This window comes from Natrix helvetica, assembly GCF_964273705.1.
Source record: "Natrix helvetica genome assembly, chromosome: 1".
Classification (NCBI taxonomy): Eukaryota; Metazoa; Chordata; class Lepidosauria; order Squamata; family Natricidae; genus Natrix; species Natrix helvetica.
In genome coordinates, this window is record NC_138548.1 from 20498449 (window position 1) to 20523552 (window position 25104).

Consider the following 25104-nt stretch of genomic DNA (forward strand, 5'->3'; position numbering starts at 1 on the left):
TATGCTGGTTTTGTTGTATTCGGGTCTTTTCCCGTGTAGGATTGAGATTGTCTTGGCAACGTTTCTGCAAGATCTCACTTGCCATCTTCAGGCTTGGGCTTAAAATGGGAACGGAGCTGCCTTCTTTCTGTAAATCTTGGTGGGAGGGGATGGGGTGCTGGCTTTGTTTCAGTAAGTGGAATGATTGGTTGTGTGGTTGTATCATGATTGGTAGATTGGTGCTGATTGGTGCTGGCTGTGTGTGCATTGTTGTTTTGTATTGTAACGGCCTGGGTGGTGTTCGTTTGTTGACTAGGGCTGGTTTCCAGATGTTTGGTAGGCGGGAGGTATCATCACGTTTATTCATGTTGTGGGGGTGTTTCTCTATTTCGATGGCTTCCATAATTATTCTCTTGTTGAGGTGTTCTGTTTTGGAGATTAACCTGGCTCCTTCAAAGTTGATTTCATGTCCTGTAGCTTTAAGGTGCTGAAAAAGGGAGGAAGTTTTTTCTTTTTTTCTTACTGCGTTCTTGTGTTCTGTGATGCATGCTCTCTACATGGGGCTTCCCTTGGGACGCGCCCGAAGACTACAGCTAGTCCAGAACGCAGCCGCGCGGGCCATCATGGGGAGTACTAGGTACTCCCACGTAACACCTCTTCTGCGCGAGCTGCACTGGCTGCCTGTGGTTTTTTGGGTTCGTTTCAAGGTGTTGGTTACCATCTTTAAAGCGCTCCATGGCACAGGACCTAGCTATCTGCGGGATCGCATCCTGCCGCACACATCCCTGCGACCAATTCGCTCTCACAGGGAGGGACTTCTGGTGCCGTCCACCAGGCAATGCCAACGGGCGGCGCCTAGGAGTAGAGCCTTCTCTGTGATGGGCCCAACCCTCTGGAATGACCTCCCCCCCGACATTAGAACCACCACCGACTTCCGCTCCTTCCGTCAAAAACTAAAGACTCACCTGTTTCGATTAGCTGGCCAGGCACACTCATAGTTTTTACCTCCTGGCAGATATATTTTAATTGGAATTTCCGGGGAACCATTTTAAATTTAATTCTTTGGGGTGTTTTTAGGGGTTTTTTAAAGATTATATTTTAAACACTTTACTTGAATGTACAGTTCTTTTAACCTCCTCCATCTAAGTATTTAATTATTTATGTATTTAAATATCTAGGTATTGATTTGTCTATGTATTCTTTTTTATGTATTGACTGTACACCGCCCCGAGTCCCTTTTGGGAGAGGGGGCGGTCTATAAGTATGAATAAAAGTAAAAGTAAAGTAAAGTATTCTCCTGTTTGTTTGTCCTGTATATGTTGCCGGGCAGATTTTGCATGGTATTTCATAGACTCCTTGGTTTTCTAGCTGGATTTTGTCTTTGGGGTTTCTTAAGATGTTGGCTATTTTTGGGTGAGTGGTGAGGGCTGTCTTGATATTGTGCTTGTGGAGAATTTTGCTGATTTTATCTGTGGTGCCTTTGATGTAAGGGAGGAGGGCGATGCCATTGTCCTGTTCTATGTCTTGGTTTTTTGGGGGAGTCTCCTTATGGATTAGGTTGGCGATTGTTTTTCTTTGGAATCCGTTGGATAAATCCGTTTATATAAATATATATAAAACAAACCACAAGAATGACTTGGATATAATTTTTTTAATATTAGATTTACAAAAAAACTTCTTAAGGTTTCAAAATATATTCCAAGAAGAGAAAGAGAAAATGAAAAGAAATCAAGTTCTGTGGCATTGTTCAAAGGGATTAAAGATGAGAGTCAAAATGAAGGAATATAAAGTTGGTTTATTTGATCAAGGTTAAAATAAGCATGTTGTTGTTTCTGGTGACCTTTAATGGATTTTTACTGATCAGCACCAAATAACATGGTTTTAAAGATTTGGAAAAAAAGGTTTTCTGCCGTGTTTTTAGAGCAAATGATAAACAGTTGTGTTAAAATAGAGGGAAGAAATATAAAGTTGGTTATTTGGTTATGTTTAAAATACATGTATTATTTTCTGATAACTCTTAATAGTCTTTTTTTCTGATTTAAATCTGAATTAGATACTATAAGACTTTGTTTATACATAAATGAGATATGGGGAAAATATATTTTGTACTGGTGAGGAAGGGGGAAGACAATTTTAAATCCATTTATTTTCTTTTTATTATACTCTTATTTTTCCTTTTCTATTTTGATTTGTATTTTCTTTTCTGTACTTTCTATTCCTCTTTTTTCATTCCTTTTTTTTTATATTTTAGTTTGTATTGATCTTTTATCTTTGTAACTGCAAACTTCAATAAAATTATATATTAAAAAAAGAAGCACTCTGTTCTTTCCGCAGGAGGGAGCCTGTCTTCTAAGATGATGTATACCATTTACAATTTGTCTCTAGTCCAAGAGCTTTAAAATATAAACAAAGTTTCTGTTGCTCAGTTATTGGAGATACCTTTTGGATTAATTCAGCTTTAATTGATTGACTAGTTTTCTCCACATAGTCAAAAAGGTTTGGCTTTGACTTTTCCTCCTGGTTTCTTACTCGATACCATCTGGCTGTCATCAGTTAAGAACAGTGTTGCCTAAACAACTTACTTTCCCTTCCAATTTTTGCTTTATTGTTATAAACCCTTTAAATTGAAAGCAAAGATTATTTTGCATCTAATCTACATTTATTAGAGTCGGTACAGTTCATAGATTATTGAGAAAAAAGTGCTTTCAGAGCCCATTAAGCATGAGTCTAGCATCGAATTGCTATTTAGGTGTTTTTCAAGCTTCCCAACAAATGGGGGAAAAGTTGCAGCTGCTCTAAGAATTTGACTCTAAAGATAATGTGATTCTTAAGGTTTGACATCCAAAGTCTTTTTTCTGAATTATTTTTGGAGCAGGCTCAGACTTATTACTTGGTTACATTAAGATGTAACACAGGGTGTCAAACTGGTGGGCCCCGAGCCCAATGCGTCATGTGCAGGCCACACCCACTCCAGCTCCATGAAGGGGGAAAATGTCGCGAAATGTCACATGATGGCAACGTAACACTGCGAATTTGACACCCGTGATGTAACTTATGCAAAAAAAAAAAAAAAGTAGCATTATGTTTTGTGATACAGTCTGATTTGTATGTATTTGTTGCAGAGATCAGCAGATGAGTCAAGTCCAGAAGATGGGGAAGGTGAGGAAGCTCATTCCACTTGTCTAAAGAATCCAGAAAAGTCCCTGAATACAAGTCGATACATTTCCCCCCTGCCTGCCTGTTTATGGGTGTAAATCAGTGGTGGGATACAATTGGTACGCCCCACTAGGGGCGTACCGGTGCCTGCTGGGAGCACCAGGTTTCGGTACGGTGCTCTGGAGGGCCCACCTGCTCTCCTTACCTCTATTTGTGCCGACTGGGGCATTTGCACACGCGCACAGAGCGTATGGCGCCTGCGCAACGCTCCGCCGAGCAGCTGAAGCGTCGCAGGTGGGTACGCATGCATGTGCTGTGCATGAGGTGGACGCCCGGCTTCGTTGCAGCGTACCAGTTGCAACAGGAGCCGGAACTCACCACTGGTGTAAATGCATTTATTTTGCAAAGGAATTCCAGTAGCTGATCTCCATGTTTTAAGAGTGTTGACCTCTCATGTCAAAACAGACCCCATAATCTAATGCAAAGTACATTTTAAAAGCACTGCTGAACTGTGAGCAAAGCCCAGTAGTATTTGTCTAGCATTGGTAAGCTTAACAAAGAATAGTTTTCACACCCATAGTGTGTTCTTGTATTGGACTAGTCATGAAGTATTTAGAGCAGGTGTCTCCGAAGTTGGCATCTTTAAGACTTGTGGACTTCCGCTCCCAGAATTCTTCAGCCAGTCATGCTGCTGGGAATTCTGGGAGTTCTGGCAAAAGGCCTTTTAAAGTTGCCAAGTCTGGAGAAACCTGACTTAGAGAAAGAACATCTCTGAATAGGGAAATCCCATTTAATCTACATGGATAGTTGGCTTCAGTAAAACCAATTAATAGGAATTGCCATAAGTTAATTGTACACTGATGTAAAGGAAGGATGTAGCAATGCTGACCTTTGAAGTAAGTAAAATACAGAGTTCCTCTGTGGATAAATAGCTGTGAAATGGCCTTGTCTTTGAAAACACGATCAGTCAATGAGAATTTATCTGTTGCAGGCCTATTTAGCTGAGTTCCATTTGAAGGGTGAGAATCCAATCAGAATTACCTGCCAGGGCTATATTTCTACTTCTTCTGTTTACTGACTTTCCCTACAGAATCTGACCGAGAAGATGGGGGTTACTGTCCTCCTGTAAAGCGGGAAAGAACGTCTTCATTAACACAGTTCCCTTCTTCACAGACAGGTAAAGAAAAAATAATTTCTAGATGTACCTCTCCCCCCCCCCCATTCCTGTTGTCCAGCTTTGCTTGAGAAAGGAATGCATGTTTAAACAGTGCCTTGAGGAACATTAGAGGTAATAGGGACATACAACCATTAGGGATATTGTACGTTTAGATTTCAGTTCATAATTACATAAACCTGAATGAGAAGAAGGGATTGAATCAGTGGCCTTTTACAGAAAGTGTTTACTTAGACACATTACTCAGAAAAGTGCTGTATAAAATAATCAGGATTCTTGGCATTAGTCTAATAACATTGCCTGGTTCTGGTTAGTTTTAACTCTGCATGTTTTTATTTATTTTATTTCTTTACTAGCTGATAACCTGGTGTTGCCCAGGTATTTATTTATCGTAATCCTGTATTAGGCAGGAAAAGGAATGTATTATATCTGTAATGTCGCGTGGCACACACACATACACATCCCCACTCCCATGCATGCCACACGACACCACCACCCCGCAGCCCGTTTTGGGCCCAGTAGGCCCCCTGCAGCCTCCTGGGAGCAAAAATGGGCTGGGGGGGGCTCACCCGCATCCCCATGTGCTCCCCTCACGCATGCACGCGCCACCCCTGCACATGTGCGGTGGGGTTGAGCTAAGGCGACGGCTTACAGAGAGGACTGTGCATGCCACCTGCATGCCAGGACACACACACACACACACACACACACACACACACACACACACAGGGGTGTTAGGGGTGACTAACAGTATTTTTTTCCAGAGAGTAAGTCATCTGTGTACCAAGTTTGGTTGAATTTGCTGGAGGCCGGTTTTCATGCCTTAGGCAGAACTAGAACTCACAGAGTCCTGGTTTCTAAGCCAGCACCTTAACCACTACAACAAACTAGCTCTCTTTATATTATCATTAACCTTTCGGTTTCTTATCTTTTAATTTTGGGGTCTTTTTCCTTTTGAAAAAATAACAACACTGGGCAACATATTATGAATCTTGGCCATTGCCTCTCGCATTGCACAGCTTGTGTAATTATCTTATTTTTAAAAAATTCTTTTCCACTACAGAGGAAAAGAGCTCTGGCTTTAGATTGAAGCCACCCACTCTAATCCACGGCCAGGCACCAAGTGCAGGTAAGCGATGGCTTTGTGTGAAATGGAGGGAAAACAAAGATATCAGATAGTAGAGGACTTTTTTTTTTTGCTGAATTTTTCTCACTACCAATGCGAACAGTGCTAAGGGTCAAAGAAATAAAAGCTTGCTTTCATTTTCAGGAGTCCCAAGTCAAAAACCGAAGGAACAGCAGCGAAGTGTCTTGCGCCCAGCAGTATTGCAAGCTCCCCAGCCAAAAGCTTTTTCACAAACAGGCAAGTTAGTCTCTCCAATCGCTGCATTCAGCATGATAAATGTCAAGCTGGCAAGACCTTACGAAGGAGTAAATGCCTTAAGTATTTCTAGGAGTCTAGGACATTTTCAAATTCTATCCACTATTTCGGTGGATTTACCAAAATGAATGGATATCCTCGCAACCGGATAATAGTATTTTAGAGGGTAAAAATAACTTTGCACACATTGTGATTCATATAGGAAAGGTGAAGTATGCAGCGTAGCATACTTTCAAGCTATTTAACTCTCATCAGCTAGCCATACCCTCACTGGGATTTGAACCTGGGCTGTATTACATATTAGGCAGGTGTCTTAACTTGAAATAGATCTATACTAGTCTCCCTTTATTTATTTATCAGCACAAATACAACACAAACATAGCAAAGGCAACATTAAAAATAAAAATATGGTTTTCTGCCTGGATGGTCTTCTGTAATGAGCCGAAGGACAGAAAGGGGGAGTAGTGAGCTCCCTCCCATATTTGGGGATACCAGGGGTTGTAACACAAATACATACCTATTTCCCTGGCTCAGCTGATAAGGAGGAGAGCCTGTGGCTTAGTGGCTAAGACACCTGCCTAATATGTAATACAGCCCAGGTTCAAATCCCAGTAAGGGTATGGCTAGCTGATGAGAGCTAAATAGCTTGAAATAGATCTATACTAGTCTCCCTTTATTTATTTATCAGCACAACATTATATATATATATGTTGTATTTGTACTGATAAATAATATATATGCTGGTTTTGTTGTATTCGGGTCTTTTCCCGTGTAAGGAAAAGACCCGAATACAACAAAACCAGCATACCTACACCCGTGAAAATCTACGAAAACATATACATACATACATACATACATACATACATACATACATACATACATACATACATACATATATATATATATATATATATATATATATATATATTCACAATATGGAAAAATAAGGGGTTAAACAGAATATTATAGATATTATATACAGATTTTATTAAAAAATAATTTATTAGGATCTTGAAGGGTTATATTCATTTTATAAATATTTTATTTCTTTTATTTTTTATCCTGCCTTTATTATATTTTATAAATAAGTGAAGCAATTGCTTCCTCCTATTTTCCCCACAACAACCACCCCGTGAGGTGGGTTGGGCTGAAAGAGTGACAGGTCCAAAGTCACCCAGTCCACTTTCATGTCTAAGGAGTGGACTAGAACTCACAGACTCCTGGTGTCTCGCCTGATGCCTTAATGCCAGACCAAACTGACTCTTTAATAAGCCTTCTGTCAATGCACGGGCTATGTAGGAAATTTAGTATAGTTCTGTGATGATGAATGGCATGCGTGCCAGAGGTGGTATGCAGAGCCCTCTCTATGGCCACGCGCACCATCGCCAGCTGCTCTTTTAGTTTCTGGCGTACGCTGGCCAGCTGGTCTTTGGGTTTCCAGCGCACACACATGCGCATGCATGCGCTCGTTCCGGTTTGGGCACTGGGTGCCAAAAACGTACGCAATCACTGGTATAGTTTATAATAAGACTGGAAGGCAAATTAGTCTTTTGGATGCAGGTAATAGGAAAGATCTCTAAAAATCACAGTAAGCCAATTATTTTATTTTATAAGATGAAATAATTTGACTGTGCATAGAACAGCTTGCTTTTCAATCCATGAAACAGCCTGCAAAGCGACTCTCAAAACTACTATAAATCTCAACTTCTAAGTATCCAAGTGTAAATTGCCCCCAAGCAGAATGTCGCGTGTTTTATCTAAAGTTGTATGTGTGTACCTATGAGTGCGTGGGGTGTGTGTCAAGTCACAGATGATTGATAAAGATATACAAACGAAATCTGGGTTATGGAAGTGTGTACAAGGCTGCTAGAAGCACGTTATGCGGTACTGAGGAAATATTGAATGCGTCGTTTTATATTTCTGAAAAAGAGAAGCATTGATCTTCTTAAAGGGGGCATGTTGAAGTATCTAATAGAAGCTGGAGCTGAAGAACAGAACTGAGTTTTCCTCATTTCCTCATTTTTGAGGACTGAGAAAGACGTTAACTTCTTTGGGGCTGGAAATGGCATCAAGTTATCAAGTCTTACCACTTTGAAAAAAATAAGTGGAGAGTGAATCCTTTGCAAAAAGCTTTTCAGGTAATCTTGGCATGTCCTGCGTACGGTTTTTTGTTTGTTTGTTTTTTGGTATTCATCTGACCGATCCAATAAGGGAAAGAATGCTAGAATAGAAAGTTCCACTGCAAATTCATCTTACTGAGTTCTGCTCACTTATTACATCTAACACAGTGTTACATACTAACCGGTCCACTTACCTTGGCTTCCTAATGTTAGATTTACTGCAGTGTCAAAAAATAAAAGTTGCTGCAGCCTTTTACATCCGGCATGTTGTTTCTTGTCGCAGTTCCAAGCAGTGGAACCAATGGTGTAAGTATCCCTCCAGATCCTCTGGCTGCTACATTTGAACCCACAACTAATACCGTACCGAAAAGTCCCGATTCAGAAGAAATGGTGAGTCTGTGGATGGCATTTGGGAAATAGATGGAATCTGGGAAGGAGGATTGGGGAGGGGGGGTTGTGTTTGTGTGTTGCTCTTTTTACTTCAGCACAGGGGTGTTTGTGTTGCTTGGGGATATCTGGTAAAGTCTTTTTCGAGGCGAGCTGGACTCGCAATGGCTTTGTGGACATTTGTGTTTGTTCCTTCCCCTGAAATATGAAATCGGCATTTTCTCTCCACTGGTTATCCCATACCCCAGATTCCTTTGCTCTTCTGGCACAGTGGATTCCAGATAAACCAGTGAGGCACAGTGGCTTGAATGTTTGACCTGTGAAGTCTGGCTTCAAGCCCGTGCTAAGCTGTGAGACTCTTAGCGTGACCCTGGACCAGTCACGTACTCCCAGCATAGCCCAAATTGTCTTCATGGATTGAAGGGGAAGGGGAGTGGGGGGGAAATGACCTTTCTAGTTTTTTTTTCTTCACTCATTTCCTTTTCTTGTGGTTATGTTCTCCCTCCCCTCCCCCTTTCTCTCTTGTTTAGGAGAACCCATGTCAGAAAAATAAACCCAACAATGCTTCACACACTGAAAAATGTGACAAAGAGCAGAACACACAGCAATCCTTTGTGTTTGGCCAAAACCTAAGAGACAGAGTGAAGGTATTTTTTCCAGTTTGGGTCCAAGTACTGCTGGTAAACGTTAAGGGGGCATTAGCTGAGTGGCAGTGCCCATGTTGTAGGCAGCACATTCAACTCCTGGTGCCTTCGTTCTATATTCTTGGGTGGCTCGTGGTGGGATTCTCTGATTTAGCCTCCGGTGGCCATTCGTAGCCAAACAAAGCGCTAGATGAGGGATGGGCAAGTTCTGTTTGATTTCTTTCGATTCCCCTCTTCAGGTTAATCATGCGCAGACATTCCTGGAGAGGGCAGTGACAATTTGAAAAAACCGTGCACGATCTACAGGTAGTCCTCGACTTACAGCAGTTCATTTAGTGACCGTTACAACAGCATTGAAAAATGTCACTTATGATCGCTTTTCACGCTTACAGTACCACCCTTGCAGCCGCCCCATGGTCACCTGATCAAAATTCAGACGCTTGAGAACTGACTTGCATTTGTGACCGTTGCAGTGTCCCGGGGTCCTGTGATCCCCTCTTGCGACATTCTGACAAGCAAAGTCCATGGGAAAACCAAATTCACTTAACAACTGCAGTGATTCGCTTAACAACTGTGGCAAGAAAGGTGGTAAAACGGAGCAACATTCACTTAACAAATGTTTCACTTAGCCATAAAAATTTGGGGCTCAATTGTGATCGTAGATCGAGGACTACCTGTATTATCATTCTGCAAATTTGCGGTCAATGAACTACCCTCATTCTGTAAATTTCTGCCAATCAGAAATCGGGGAATGCTTTCCATAGGTCCTTATTTGTTATTAGCTGGTATTAGGCACCAACGTGAAACAACTTTTACTTAGCTCAGGCTTAGATTACTTGTGACCCTACCTCATTAACGAGAGGGGGGGGGGCTAATGATCTTTCAAAATCTCTGTTATTGACTCCCGCATAACACAGGATTGGGGGCCACTGAAGTATTTCTCCACCCCTGAGAGATAGAAGTGAATCATAAGCATCATTCTTTCAGGAACTGGGTATGTCTAGTTTAATGAAAAGAAGGACTTGGGGAGACATGATAGCAGTGTTCCAATATCTCAGGGTTTGCCCCAGAGAAGAGGGAGTCAAGCTATTCTCCAAAGCACCTGAGAGTAGAACAAGAAGCAAAGGATGGAAACTAATCAAGGAGGGAAGCAACCTAGAACTAAGGATTTCCTGGCAGTTAGAACAATTAATCAGTGGAACAACTTGCCTCCAGAAGTTGTGAATGCTCCAACACTGGAACTTTTTAAGAAGAGATTGGACAACCATTTGTCTGAAGTGGTGCAGGGTTTCCTGCCTAGGCATGGGGTTGGACCAGAAGACTTCCAAGGTCCCTTCCAACTCTGTTATTCTATTCCATTCTATTCTATTCTTAGAACTGAGGGTTATATATGCATGACTTGCTTTCTTCCTACAGAACTCCAGGCTCGGTATCCACCCTTGATTTTGAGCACCAGGTTTAATTGAAGTGTTCTTCTTTTTCTGTCCAGGAGTGATATTCTAAAACAATCTTCCTTCATTCCAGCTACTTCATAAATCAGAGTCTGTGTGAGAGACAGTAAAGTGAAAGGTGGGGTGGGGAGTAAACCTCTCTCTTTCCCTCTTTCTCTTTGCATAACTGAAGAGAAGTTGTTTGCAGAAAGGTGTAGCCTATGCAGAATTCCCATCTCTAGAGCTCTGGAAACTCCCGTTCAAGGCTGTTGGGAGCCTTTTAGAGTAGGTGGAATCCCTTCAGAGCAGCTTCCAATCAGAGGATCCAGTACTAATATTAAGACGGACCAATTATCTGACTAATCCAAAGCAGTTTCCTGTGTTTTATATGCACTTGTGCTTTGTGTTGTTCTCTGGACCTTACCCAATCTCAGTGCCACCCATCTTATCCCAGCTAGGAGATGAAGGGGATGAATCAGCTGATGTGCAAAACACCTGGCTCCCAAGCTCTGAGATGCCTTCTGCTACAAACTACTTCCTGCAGTATATCAGCTCCAGGTGGGGGAGAATGTCAGCAACTTTCTCGCTTTCCTTGCTTTTCACTGCTCCTTCCTTCAAGCAAGGTGACAGCGGGACGGCGGGTGTAAAAAGGCAGGGTGGGCTTTCTCGCTGCCAAATTAAAAAGAGTTATTTCTCTCCTTCCAGCATAGAAAACTCTACACACAGTGCCGATGCTTCCAGCAACAAATTTGTATTTGGGCAGAATATGAGCGAAAGAGTACTGGTAAGCGCTTGCCCAGCTTTGGAGGGCTTTGATGGCTTTAGATATATCTTGCTCTGGTCAATGAAGCTGCACTAAGTCTGTAAGGCTACAGTTTGTTCATTCCTGATTTATATTTTTGTAAACCTGCAATGATGCTGTGCAGCTACAGCAACATACATAATTACTCTCCTGCCTATTATCTTTTCCAAACCCATATATTACATTCAGAATAAGGGTGACTAGCCAAGATCATTTTCCAGTCGAGTAGGGATTTGAGCCAATCTTTGTGTGTGTGTGTGTGTGTGTGTATGTGTATGTGTATATATATATATGTATTTGTGTTACAACCCCTGGTATGCCCAAATATGGGAGGGAACTCACTACTCCCCCTTTCTGTCCTTCGGCTCATTACAGAAGACCATCCAGGCAGAAAACCATTTTTTTTTATTTTTAATGTTGCCTTTGCTATGCTTGAGTTGTATTTGTGCTGATAAATAAATAAAGGGAGACTAGTATAGATTTATTTCAAGCTGTTTAGCTCTCATCAGCTAACTGCTGGTGATGAGATGATATTGTCTCTTGGGGTCAGGCTGCAATCTAATGGCAGGATGGAATTAGCACTCTCACCCATAGGTGACACATGCCTGTAGAGGTTCATTGGTCATTCGCACAGATATTAGGTAGAGAATAGTAGGAGCAAAGGCTATCCTGTAAATCAGTAAACAGCTGTTCTTCATATTTAGCGTTGGTTCATCTTTGTGTCAGGAGCTTAGGTGGCAAATGTTTCAGTTTCACAAATAGCTCATCATCATCATCTTCGAGCCCACCAAAATCAACTCTCATTTGGCTATCAGCCAAGCCTGAGTTACACCCAAATAAATATTGATGATTTATTAGTTGGTTTGCTAAATATATCTAGACCAGGGGTGTCAAACTCTCATTGTCACATGAGTTTACCACGAGTTTTTTCCCCCTTCGCTAAATCGAGCATGGGTGTGGCCAGCGAGTTTGACACCCCTGATCTAGACTAACAGCTAGTTCTCGATTAGTGACCACTTGTTCAGCAACTACTCGAAGTTATAATAGTGCTGAATGTTACTTGCAACTGGCACTGCTAAAAGAGCCAAAGCGGTGCAGGGATTGGAATACAGTATTGCAGGCTAATTCTGCCAACTGCCAACAGTTCATCCTGAGTTACAGTTGACTCCGCATTCGATCTTTCTGAGATGGGTAAAATGAGGACCCAGATTGTTATGGGCAATATGCTGACTCTGTAAACCGGTTAGAGAGGGCTGTAAATGCATTATGAAGCAGTATATAAGTAAGTGCTATTGCTGGTACTCCATGTTTGACGATCCCAGCATCCTTACACAGTCATGTGACTATGAGCTTGGCACTTGGCAGCCAACACGCAGTTATGACAGTGCAGCATCCTGCAATCAGGTATTCACCATTTCCAACTCTCCCTGTCGGCTTCCCGCAAGCCAAGTCAATGGAGAAGCCAGAAGGAAAGGTCACAAATCAATCTGGTACAAGTTATCCAGCCGAGGTGGTACAGTGGTTAGAGTGCAGTACTGCAGGCTACTTCAGCTGACTACTAACTGCAGTTTGGCAGATCAAATCTCACCAGGCTCAAGGTTGACTCAGCCTTCCATCCTTCCGAGGTGGGTAGAATGAGGACCCAGATTGTTGGGGGCAATGGGCTGACTCTGTAAACCACTTAGAGAGGGCTGTAAAAGCACTGTGAAGCAGTAGATAAATCTAAATGCTATTGCTATCCCCAGTCCTGCCACACTGTGTCAGTCACCCCCAAGCCCTCCCCACATCCAGCCACTTGACAGCCTGCATGCAAACTGTCTGGGACTTGCAATTTTCTACTGGCTTCCCCCTGACTTTGGTTGTAGAAAGTTACACAGAGATTCTCACTTAGTAATGACCCGTGATCCTCACTTAACGGTGGCAATGGGAACTGCCCATTTTGCCTCATTTTTTAAATGTATTGTTCTACAAATTCGATTTGCTTTTTTGGGATATATATTTAATTTCTTTTTAACTTTTCGGGATGTGTGTTCTTTAATGTTGTATGCCGCCCTGAGTCCTTTGGGAGAAGAGTGGCATATAAATCCAATAAAAACAAAACAAAACAAACAAACAAACTGCCAAGATTTGATGGAACTTTATGACTGCATTGCTTAGCGATGGAACTTCCAGTCCCAATGAAATGAACGTTCTTAACCAAGAACTGCCTGCATGTTACAATCCAATAAGCTAAAATATTGCCTTCAGCCCGAAATGTTGGTAATGGTTTTAGGTCCTGTTCTTTTTCTTTTTTCTTTTTTGTAGAGTCCACCCAAATCAAATGAGGTCAGCACAGACAGTAACAAGGAAAACACCACTGGTGACTCTGGCTCTGAATCTTCATCACAGGAAGCGACACCAGAAAAAGGTAAAACAAACAACTTTACTAGTTTAGGAAATGTATTTATGGCCGCCCACTCCAGAAGACTGGATAGGTTAAAAAAAATCCACATTTATAATTAAAAACATTTACTGACCCATGTTTTTTTGTAACACTAGTTGGATTCCCCTGCTGGAATATGTCATGGATATTTACCATCTCAGCAACAGAGGGGCTATTCATTAGTTTGGTGCTCAAATAGCAGTTTTATTGAAGCCATTTCTGTTGCTGGGGGGCAGAGTGTTGCCATAGGTTGACTAAGTGGGCTAATTGTTGCTCTGTAGTTCTTTTTGCTGCATTTAATTCATTTTAAACAGAATATACATTTATTTCTACGGTATAACAAATTTAGTAACTAAATTTCATGGGCAAAAGTTACTTTGTATGTGGGGGTTTTGTATCTTCTATTCATCCAAGCTGTGCATGAAATGGATACAGGTAGTTCTCGACTTAACAGCTGTAATGGAGCTCAGAATTAACAGTCATTAGCCATGCCAGCTAAGTGAATCACCATGTGACCGCACCTGGTTTTATGACCTTTTTTTTCCCTCTGTCATTAAGCAAACCTATTTTATTCAGTGGATATTTTTTGCTCGAAACAGGGAATAAATGTGGGAAACTGGCAAAAATAACCTAAATTGCAGACATGTGACCACAGGGTGCTACAAATGGCAGTATATGTGAGTTGCTTGCAAAATGTGATCACATGACTGTGGGGGAGGGAGCTGTCGGAACCCCAGAACTCATAAATAGCTTTGGGGAGATTCATTGTAACTTTGAATGGTCACTAAGCAACTGCGTCACTAGGCGAGAACTATCAGTATGAAAGAAGTGCCCACAGTCATAATACTGGTTTTCTCCTAATTGATCACACTATGTTTATTTTGATTTCTAAAAAGTTTTGTTTGCTATATGTGGAAATGTACAAACGGTTTTGGAAGTCAAGGCTTCCCGCATGTTCTGACCTAGGCTTCCCCAGCAGCACGAAGCCAAGTCCCCTTTTATTTAATTTACAATGAATTCCTCTCCAGCAAAGTCCCGGCCCACAGTCTTTCAAGATAGTTCACAATTACCCACCTTTATCAGGCTTGGAGAGTGGCCGGGCCGATATCTTTCAGACGCCGCAATACTTGGCAAGAATGCAGGAATGAACTAATTGTCTCCTGCAAACACCCCCTCCCCTTTCACTCCTCTTATATTCCCTATGGGAGGGGCCTTTCCACCTATGGCCTTACTCTCAAGTCAACCCTTGTTCCTTAGCTGCTCCCTTCGTCTGGCAACTCTGCGCATGCGCACATTGGGAACAGGCTCCAGCTGTTCGTCTGCCTCACCGATGTCTGACTCTGAAGGCAGCTGATAACTGTCAGACGGCTCTGGCCCCCTCTCTGCCTCCAACACAGAGCCCTCATCAGAGCCTTCCCCAGACTCCAGGACTGGCCCATGTTCCTCCCCAACCTCCTCAGTGTCCAAATCTGCTGCCAGCTCTGCTGGCCACTGGCAGGCCACAACACCGCACATTAACCTTCTTCCATTTCTTTCCAGCCAATAATATTTCAGAATCGCTCGCTGAGTCCGCTGCGGCCTATACAAAAGCAACAGCCAGGAAATGTCTCCTGGAGAAGGTAGAAGTAATCACAGGAGAGGAAGCTGAGAGTAATGTGCTACAGGTGAGTAGGACCTGCAGAAGTCTGCACTCAGCTCCTGCAACTTTGTTTTACTTTATTGCTCCAAATTGCCCTAAACACTACCATGTTTCTGGCAAGTCCCAAAGATCGATTGATCTATCTATCTATCTATCTATCTATCTATCTATCTATCTATCTATCTATCTATCTATCTATCTATCTATCTATCTATCCATCCCTCTCTCTCTCTTCCTCCCTCCCTCCCTCCCTCTTTCTCTCTCTCTCTCTCTCTCTCACACACACACACACACACACACACACACACACACACTGCCCTTGAGGATCAGGAGGTGGTCCTTGCTTATCGCCTGAGTTCTGTCTCTCATGTTCACTGCTTAGCCTCTTTTGGTCATCCTGCCTCCCCTTTTTCCCTGCCTACAAGCTTTCCCAATCCTAAAAGGCCCTTGCCTGATTGGTCCTGGTCCTCCCCATTTTGCAATGAAGCCACCCGCTCGATCTCCAGTTCCAGCTCGTCTTCCCGCCCAAAGATTCAGGCTCCAATGGGAGCATGACTCTTTGCTGAATCAGACCCAGAGCCCCCTATTCCAGCATTTGGTTTGCAGTTGTGATTAGCCAGTTGTTTCTGGGGAACTCCCAAGTGGGGTGTGAAATTGTGTTCCTCTTCTTGTTTATGTCTGAGGTTCACACCTCACTCTCAGCTGTAATATGTGTTGCTTGTTTGTAGTTTATCCATACATCACAAGTAGACAAATTATGAATTAGCAGAGTTATAATGTTTCTCAACCACAGCAATTTGAAGATGTGTGGACTTCAACTTCCATAATTCTTCACATCTTAAAGTTGCTCAGGTTGAAAAACTCTTCTGTAAGCTGACCATACAGAGGTTACATTTAGATCTGTCCACTGAGGCTTGACAGAGTCCATGTAAACAATATCAATAATTAATTCTGCTGGATGAGACCAAAGGCTCACGCAATTCAGAATACTGTTCTACGACTTGCCTGTTGCTTCTAAAAAAAAATCCTCTTTTTATTGTATCTAATATCTCTTGTTAACTGAATGTATAAGTACCATCTTTTTACAATTTCTGTTTGATTTATCTCCTTTATTTTGCCTGCTTCAAATGCTGCTTTATCTGATACATAGATGAGAGGGAATCACGTTTCCATCTTTCTCATTAGGGAAAAATAATACTTTTGAATTTGGGGAGAGCACGAAAACTCAATTTTTCAAATGCCTTGGCGGCTTTGTGGTTTGTGATCTCCTCGTTTGCTGCCTTCGTTAAAGTTCTCCAGCTAATGTTTCTGTTACAGATTCAATGCAAGTTGTTTGTCTTTGATAAGAGCTCCCAGTCCTGGGTGGAAAGAGGCCGAGGGCTTCTGAGGCTGAATGACATGGCGTCTACAGATGATGGGACATTGCAGTCACGGCTGGGTAAGACGGAAAGACGCCAGGAACCTAACCAACCAACCACTGCAGGAAACTAGATTGCAGTTTGGATCCAATGTAGCCCTTGATCCATTTCCATGCCACCCAGTTATGTCATGGATGGGCATACCAACATAGACATTTGTAGCTTGCAGGAGTAGCCTGTGGCATCAGGTGCCCTTGTGATTAAGGCTTGTTGGTAGACAATGTGTTTATCCACATTCGGCCATAGTAGTCAAGCTGCCAGGTTCCAAGTAACACCCCCAACGAAAGAAGACTCCGAGGCTTGAGTTTCTTCAGAGTTCCATTTTATTAGAGATGTCATTTTGGCACATCTGGGAAAACCCCGAATCTGAAAGTTTCCAGGTTTTGCCCACCCAAATGAAAGTCCAAGTCCCTGCCCAGCACCCACGTGTCCATCACATGGTCCAATCAGACCCCGTTCCAAACTGGCGATGTTTTTCAAGCACACCCATCCAGGTGCAGGGCAAGTTCTCCTTGGCTTCCCGAGAAAGGAATTTTATTTTGACTACATATCACCCATACTCCATGCAATCCCCACTCCCATTTTCCCACAGTAGAAAAATATGGCAGGCTTAAAAGGCCAATGTAAAGGTGGCTTTCAGGCCTGACACAAGCATTTTTAAGTTATCTGTCTTGTAAAAGAAATAAAGAGAATGGGAGGGCGGGGGGGGGGAGGAATCAGCTTTCCACAACGTCAATTATGCAAGAATACGTGAAACTGGTTCCTCCTCTGACTGCGATTGTTGAACGATATCAGCCACTTTATCTCAGCAACTTTAAGACGTCCGGACTTCAACTCCCAATCCACGTCTTACAGTTGCTGAGGTTGAGAAACATTGTTCCAAGTCCTAAAATAAAATATAGGCCACTTAAAAGCATAATCACTCCTCCAGAACATTTGGAAAAGTTCAACCAACTGCACCCCTCTGTAAAATGTTAAGTGTGATGACCTCTGCCTGCCCGATAGATGATTGGGAGAATGAAGTACCTGGTGATGTCATGGGGTTGACCTTGGTGGAGACACAGCATTGGCTGCTTTTGAATACACACAAACATCCGCTAGGACGGACAATCACTTAAGCAAAAGCTAAGAAGAAGGAATCCATCGAGTTTAGTACTCTGTCTTGAACAATCTTCCAAATTCCCTTGCTTCCTTGGGGTTGTGGGAATGCCATCTTCCTGATGGAAGCACTGCCAATTCAGGGGGTTGTACCACAAAGGTTTGTGGATTTGGATTTACGCAAGTGCTGTAGTCACTCTTTTTGAATGCAGACATTTAAAAATTAATAATAGTTGACCATGTCTCTTTCATCTCCGTGGCACTTTCAATTAGTAATGAGAACACAAGGCAGTCTGCGGTTAATCCTGAACACCAAACTCTGGGCTCAGATGCAGATTGATAAAGCCAGTGAGAAAAGCATCCGAATCACCGCCATGGACACCGAAGACCAAGGAGTCAAAGTATTTCTTATATTGGTAAGGCCACAGATTGAGTGAGTGGGTATGTTTGAGAGGACATTATGGGAAGTCTTGCATCTCAATTGCAACTGGAGGTAACATTCCATCATAATGGAGTGACTAAAACATATGAAGAACGGTTGCAGGAACTGGGTATGTCTAGCTTAAGAGAAAGAAGGACTAGGGGAGACATGATAGCAGTCTTCCAATATCTCAGAGGTTGCCACAAAGAAGAGGGAGTCAAACTATTCTTCAAGGCATCTGAGGGCAGAACAAGAAGCAATGGGTGGAAACTAATCAAGGAGAGAAGCAACTTAGAACTGAGGAGAAACTTCCTGGCAGTTAGAACAATTAATCAGTGGAACAGAAATTGCCTCCAGAAGTTGTGAATCCTCCAACACTGGAAGTCTTTAAGAAGATGTTGGATAAACCATTTGTCTGGAACGGTATAGGGTTTCCTGCCTAGGCAGGGGGTTGGACTAGAAGACCTCCAAGGTCCCTTCCAACCCTGCTATTGTATTGTATTGTATAATTATCCCTTTACCAGAATGCTGTCTGGCACATCCTTCTGCAGGGCAGTCCCTAGCAGTTTCTTTTTGCCTTTTTTCTTAGCCGATGGGAACATTTCCCATCTAAACACTGATGGGCAACCACCACTTTATTCTTTGATTAGATTTAAATCCAACCTTTATTTTCAGTTAGCTGAAGCATCCCTCATGCCCCCTCCCCCAGCTCCCACTTTTCAACAGCCATTCTACAAGGTGGGTTGGACTGAAAACGAGGGAGGGATCACCAAAACCCACCCAAGCCATCTTTCATGCCCAAGGAAGGAAGAGCCTCCCAGATTCTAGACCACTAACCTAACCACTATACCAGACTGCCTCTCCTGATTATCTTACAAAGCTCGCAGGGCCCAGGGTCAAGAGCCGTCATGAGGCTTGACCCTAAGCTTTGCAGCGTGCCTCTCTCTCATTTTTTTTTTAAACAAAGCAAATCTTATTTTCAGTGCACAAAAGCACAACAGGCACCAAGTGAAGTGTCCTCATGCGCATGAGGAGCTCCAGTGTATAATAAAAGAAAGGATAAACCCAGATGGTGTGGCTGATTAGTTACAGGTTAGGGATAGGGAAGCAGGCCACTATGATTTGTTCAATAACAGATTAAAACAGATTGTCGTAAGACACCTTGTGTCAACCCAGGTAAGGGGTCTGCCTGTGACGTTCCTTTTGAACGTTAGCTAAGCAAATGCTTCCCTATAATCAAGGCAAAGAAGAGTATCCTCCAGCTAGGATATAGAATTTAGACTTTCTTTGAAAATAGAGATCCTGCAGAGACCCCATTTTTATTCATTAGTCTAACCACCTCTGCTTCAGTTTGAACAAATAAGAATAAAAAATAAATAACCTGCAAGAGCATCACAGGATTCCAGTTGGAAGGCTTTCTGGTTTACCACTAGATGATGGATGGATGGATGATGATTGACAGACAGACAGACAGACTCCCCAACTGGTTGCAGAATCTAGCATTTCTAGCATGTTACTGTCAGCCTGTCAGCATTCCAAATATCATCCAAAATTAAATCAGAGACCAAGGCATAGCTTTCCTCAAACTTCCAATTTATTAAGAGAAACATGTTGGTACATCTGTGGAAACCCAAATCTGAAAAATTCCTGGGGTACCCACACAGTTGAAAGTTCATGATCTTGCCCCACACCCACAAGTCCATCACATGGTCCAATCTTCCACTGCCATGCTGGCATTTCCACCCATCTAGTTCCGGTGAGGTGCGGAGACAAAAGAATGACCTTGGGCTTCTAGAAAGGAATGTTTTCTTTTGACAACAACACCCCTACAATTCTTCTACTTGCTATTCCCCCTCCCAGTTACCCCACTAATGAAACAGCATAGTAAAATAAGAGAGAGTGTGGCAAGCCAAAGATCCTAAAAGGAATATGATTGCCGGCCTGACACACCCTTTATCTCAAGGAAAAACCCCAACTCCATAGATAATTAGTTTCATGTTGAATTGCCCTTACTTATTCGAAAGTTTTCTGATTTGCAATCTACCACTTTGTCACCCAGATCAGTTATTTGTATTCTCTGGGTTGATAGAAACAGATTGTGACCTAATTCTGTGCATCCTATGCAAAGAGCCCCCATCTGGTTTTCTAAGAGTGGCCTCACGAAACGATGCTTTTGAATACGAAGTGGAGATTCCATTCCTCTCCGCTGTTAATAGCTGCTTTCATGCTTCCTCTTCCTGCCCTGCATTGATTTGGCCACTCTCACTGTGAAAGCCTTTCAGATGCACATATGTCAGCATTGAGTTCTTTAGCAATCAGATCATATTTTTGGCTAACCGGACAAAGGAGGCGCGATGGCTCAGCAGTTAAAGAAGCTGAGCTTGGCAGCTGCAAAGGTGACAGCCTGGGTTCGAGACCCAGCACCATGGACGGGGTGACCTCCCATACCTGCCCCAGCTCCTGCCCCACCTAGCAGCTTGAAAGCATGCAAATGTGAGTAGATTAATAAGTGCCATTTCAGTGGGAAGGTAATTGTGTTCCATTCACCTTTGGTGTATAGCCATGCTGGCCACCTGACCATGGAAAATGTCTTTGGACAACGCTGGCTCCCTCGGCTAATAAAAAGAGATGAGCACTGCACCCTAGAGACCCAACATACCTGGGCAGGGGAAACCTTTACCTACCTGGACAAGTGACTTGTCAGTTTGCAGCCCTTTTAATGAGAGAGTTACTGATTCTCTCTGAACTTTAGGCAAGTTCTAAAGACACAGGACAATTGTATGCAGCTTTGCACCATCGGATCCTGGCTTTGCGGAGTCGTGTAGAGCAAGAGCAAGAAGCCAAAAGTGCAGCACCAGTGCCGGAAGTGACACAGTCCAACGAGGAAGACAGCGATGATGATGTTCTTGCCCCTTCAGGATCACCTGGAAGTGGTAAGCAGTTCCCGGGGAGACAGGTAGCCCTCGAATTACCACCATGATGGAGCCCAAAATGTCCGAAAATTGATAGACAAGACAGTTTTCCCCATTTTACCACTTTTCTTGCCACAGTTGTTAAGTGAATCGCTGCAGTTGTTAAGAACTTGGTTGTTAAGTGAAAGCTTCCCCATTAACTTTGCTCATCAGATGGTCGCAAAAGCTGATCAGGTGATCCTTAGACCAGTGATGGCAAACCTTTTCGGTGCCGAATGCCCAAACTGGAAATCGTATGCATGTGTGTGCCCACGCTGGATTACTGTAAACCCGAAGACCAGCTGGCCAGTTGGCACATGCCTGGTTTTTGGCATTTTGGGGGCATTTTGGGGGCATTTCTTACCCCAAAACAGCCCGAAAAACAGCCTGTTTTTTGGCCGTTTTGAGGCCGTTTTCTGGTGCCTATGAAGAGCAGCTGGCCAGCGTGCATGCGGGCAGGTGCACTGCACACCAGAAGAGCAGCTGGCGATGGTGCGCAGTGCACCTGCCCAGTTAACCTGATTTGCTTAAATTAGTGTTTAGAACAGGGGTGTCCAAAGTTGGCAACTTTAAGACTTGTGGACTTCAAGTTGCCAACTTTGGACACCCCTGGTTTAGAAAAACTCGTATTATGTTTTGTTGATTTGGATTGAATATGGAAAAAGTAGACTATAAATTGCTTAATCAAGAATGAATTAGTAGAATGGAAATAAAAACTACCTGGACTAATGGATCAAATTGATTCCCATTGCGAATAAGCAATGGTTCTACAGCCATGCTTTGAACACAGACCTCCCTGTTTCATCTTGCAGGTCCCACCGATGAAGTGGATGGGCAAACAACCAGCAGTACATAGCGGCCACAATCCAGACCACTTGGAAGAGCAGCTGCCAGAAACCCCCTTCCACAGGGCCCTTTGTGAGACTCATGCCCCCGGCCATCTCTTGCTCTGGACAGCAACAGAGGCTCTGAGATTTAAGAACTCTGCATCCCTGTTCTGGGTTTTTTTTTTCTCTGTGTGTGTGTTGAATTTTTTTCAGGGGGGCTGGATCAGTTGATTCCATATTAAACAAAAAAACAAAACACAGCAGACTTCGGACAAAACTGGCTGAATGTGATTTTGGGACATTTAATTGTTCATCATATTGATGAGCAGGGAGAAAAAGAGTACCATTTCTCTCCTCCCTCCCTCCCTCTCTCAACTTGTGATTCATTGTAGGGGGCAGGTTCACCAAGACTTGCCGTAGCTTGCCTGTGGCACCTCTTTGTCTTGCCACACCCATTCATCCTCTGTTCCCCCAACTCCAGTAGCTGAACGGCCTCTGCCATGGACCCTTCCGACACAATCTCTTCTTGCCTAAAAATCCCCATCGCCCACTCTGCTTCCTGCCTCTCCCACCGTTCCAGAAGAAAAGTCGGATTTCAACTGGAAGACCTTTTCTTTATAAAAATAATACTAATGATAATAACAACAGCAACAATTTTTGCCCCCCCCCTGGAAACTTTGCTGACAACAGTGTGGCTTGTCTGAGGGGCATCTCTTTGGGGATTTAATTTTTTTTTTCCATCCTGGAAGTTAAAAACAACACAATAAGACTTTTGCTGAGTTTGTGGATGGGGCGGAAACACTTTAAGCTCTGGAGTGGGAAAGGGGGTGTGTGTGGTTTTTTTTTTTTAATTATTCTTGTTCTTTTGCTAACAACTTCCTTCCTCTGGTTATCATTATTGTTGTCATTTTGGGACTTCAAATGTGGCGATAACTTTTTTTTTTTTTAGATTTTAATAAGATATTCTTGTGTGTTGACCAAGCGGGCCCCTTCTGTTTTGTACTGTTATGTTTCTGTTACTATTTAAAGGAGAGTGAAGCCACTGTGTAAATAGACATCCCAACACAGGCACACACATGTACATATATAACAGGTATTCGTATACCAGGTTGTTTTTAATCCTTTCAAATAACCTTTTATTTCCTTCTTGCCTTGCCAAGGTGCTTAACAGCTGATTAGGAAACAGCTGCCTTGTTTTCCTGAAAACAGGAGGGCTGCTTTTCCGATCTTGGCCAACTACTAAAATATATATATATATATATAGGTATTGCTTTGGGCACTTTCTCTTGGTTGGTAAGCATCTTCAGTTTGTGCCTAAACTCACATTACCTAAGTATCAACCTGGGCTGCCACTGGCTCTGTGGGTTTGTTTGATTGAGATGTGTCCAGAGGGGGCCCTGTTGAAGTGGGAAATCTCTTTGAATAAGATCGGCTAAAAAAAGGACTGTTTCTGGCTTTAGCTGGAGTGTGATTATAAGTAAGTTGGGCTACGACATCTTTGGGCAAAGACCATAAAGACTTGGAAAGCTTTGGTGACTTCCTGCTGAGGACTCTGTGGAGTGGCACATCTATCAGAACAGGAGGTTTTCACCAGCCCCATAGAAGAATTGGTGGCTCTTCCCCCCCCCCACCCCTTTTTGGCCTTGATGGGACCACTACTCGGTTGAACTCCCAAATCTGAGCCATTTGCAATGAAGATGGTGACCCAACAGAGTCGGGACAAGGCACAGTCTGATTCCGCCTGAGGTGGTTGAGAAGCAAAAAGGCGGCCTTCTTTTCATCTTGTCAAAAATGGGAGCCCGGAAACCAAGAAGAGAGCGGAAGCCTATTTTTTCAATTCTGTCCACTGTGGAAAACAAGGAGGACCTTGCAATATGAAGTTGCTGAGTCACAGAAATAACTGGGATGCCTAGGCAGGTTTTACACTCTGCCTCCTCAGCGTAATGGATGGAAATTCTCATCGGGTCTCAGAGGTCTGTCCTTGAGTCGTTTCTCCCGTTTTTGTCACTTTGGAAGAGCTTCAGGCTGACCAACGTTTCTTCTCACTCTCCTTTCCTGGGAGAGAAAGCAGATGGCCATGCAGGTGTGCAGCCTTCTCCAGATTTTGTTTTTACCTTAACCTTTCTTTCTCTCCATTTATGTTTCAGTTCTCAAATGCACCAGATATGTACATACCAACCGCCTACTGAATAACACTGAAGACTGATAACAATTGTAACTCTTGGGCAGTTGTGCTGCTTTGAGGGAGAATAATTTTCCACTTTGTGTTAACAAGACACTTCTCCCTCACCCTCTTAAGACAGTTAATTAGAACAGTGGATGCACATCTGGTGTTTTTTTTAAAAAAAAGTTACTTTGGCATAACAGGAACGAGTGGGATGGGAATAGAGTATAATTTTATTCGCCTTTCTTAAACATCTGGAGCTAAGAGGATCCTGCCATTGGTATGCATGGGATTGCGTGAAAGAGCTGGGTGGGTTTGTGTATGTGACATTTGAAGGAGGCACCCAACGTCGTCCAGGGTAAGAGGGCTGGCTGGTTTCTCTAGAAGCGTTAATATTGAATGGAATGTTTAAACAGTTACCCACAGAGTTCATTTAAAAAAAAAAAAATCTGGCAGCTATTTATGGACACAGTGGTTTGGATTTGAGTGATTTGCTGTGGCAAAAGAGAAGGAGATTCTACGTTTCATTCTAGGCCAGCCACACAGGCTGTAGTCCTTGCACAGTGACTGTCTGGAAACGCATTTTGGGCGCTTTCCTGAGATGGAGAGTTGGCTGGGCTAGACACAGACTTTATACATTTGTTTTCTTCTTCAAGCCGTTAGCCAATTAGTGATAAGTAAAAGAAAACAAACAAACAAAAACAACAACCAGACAACAACCCATGTGTTTTGGAAGATTTCTGTACAATTGTCATATCAGATGTATTTGGAAATTACATTAAAAACTTGTAACAAAAAAATCCTGCTTTGTGTATGTGTAATTCTGTGATAACAAGGAGAACAGCAGAGGAGCATGGTTTCATTTCTTGTGGAAATGTGTGATTGTGTGGCAAGGCTCTTAACTGAGGAACTCTCTGCCATCTTACGGCCACTAATGAAAGTGCCTCCAAAAAGAGCACGAAATTCAGAAGTGAGGCGATAGGTCTGATTGTCGGTTTGATTTGTGGAAAAAAAGAATACCAATTTGTTACAGAAATGACATTCAAGTCTGAAAAGCTGAAAGAAATTCGGAACAATTCCTCTTTGTGTTA

General features: G+C 42.8%; 1 protein-coding gene across 2 annotated transcripts in view; it reads left to right on the top strand.

The window, feature by feature from the left end:
* RANBP3 (RAN binding protein 3) overlaps positions 1–22109 on the top strand; it is a 38758-nt gene extending 16649 nt beyond the window's left edge. Inside the window, exons 3-16 of one of the 2 annotated variants that reach the window (XM_081971392.1) lie at positions 3102–3138; positions 4226–4312; positions 5373–5438; positions 5580–5672; positions 8094–8200; positions 8728–8844; positions 10726–10829; positions 10977–11055; positions 13378–13480; positions 15035–15159; positions 16482–16572; positions 17924–18066; positions 20824–21004; positions 21835–22109. In XM_081971392.1, the coding sequence (XP_081827518.1) occupies positions 3102–3138; positions 4226–4312; positions 5373–5438; positions 5580–5672; positions 8094–8200; positions 8728–8844; positions 10726–10829; positions 10977–11055; positions 13378–13480; positions 15035–15159; positions 16482–16572; positions 17924–18066; positions 20824–21004; positions 21835–21878 (1377 nt within the window). In that variant the 3' untranslated portion in view covers positions 21879–22109. Of the gene's footprint in view, positions 1–3101; positions 3139–4225; positions 4313–5372; positions 5439–5579; positions 5673–8093; positions 8201–8727; positions 8845–10725; positions 10830–10976; positions 11056–13377; positions 13481–15034; positions 15160–16451; positions 16573–17923; positions 18067–20823; positions 21005–21834 lie in introns of both variants that reach the window. The other variant, XM_081971391.1, reaches the window with a different exon arrangement.
* Positions 22110–25104: the final 2995 nt, after the last annotated feature.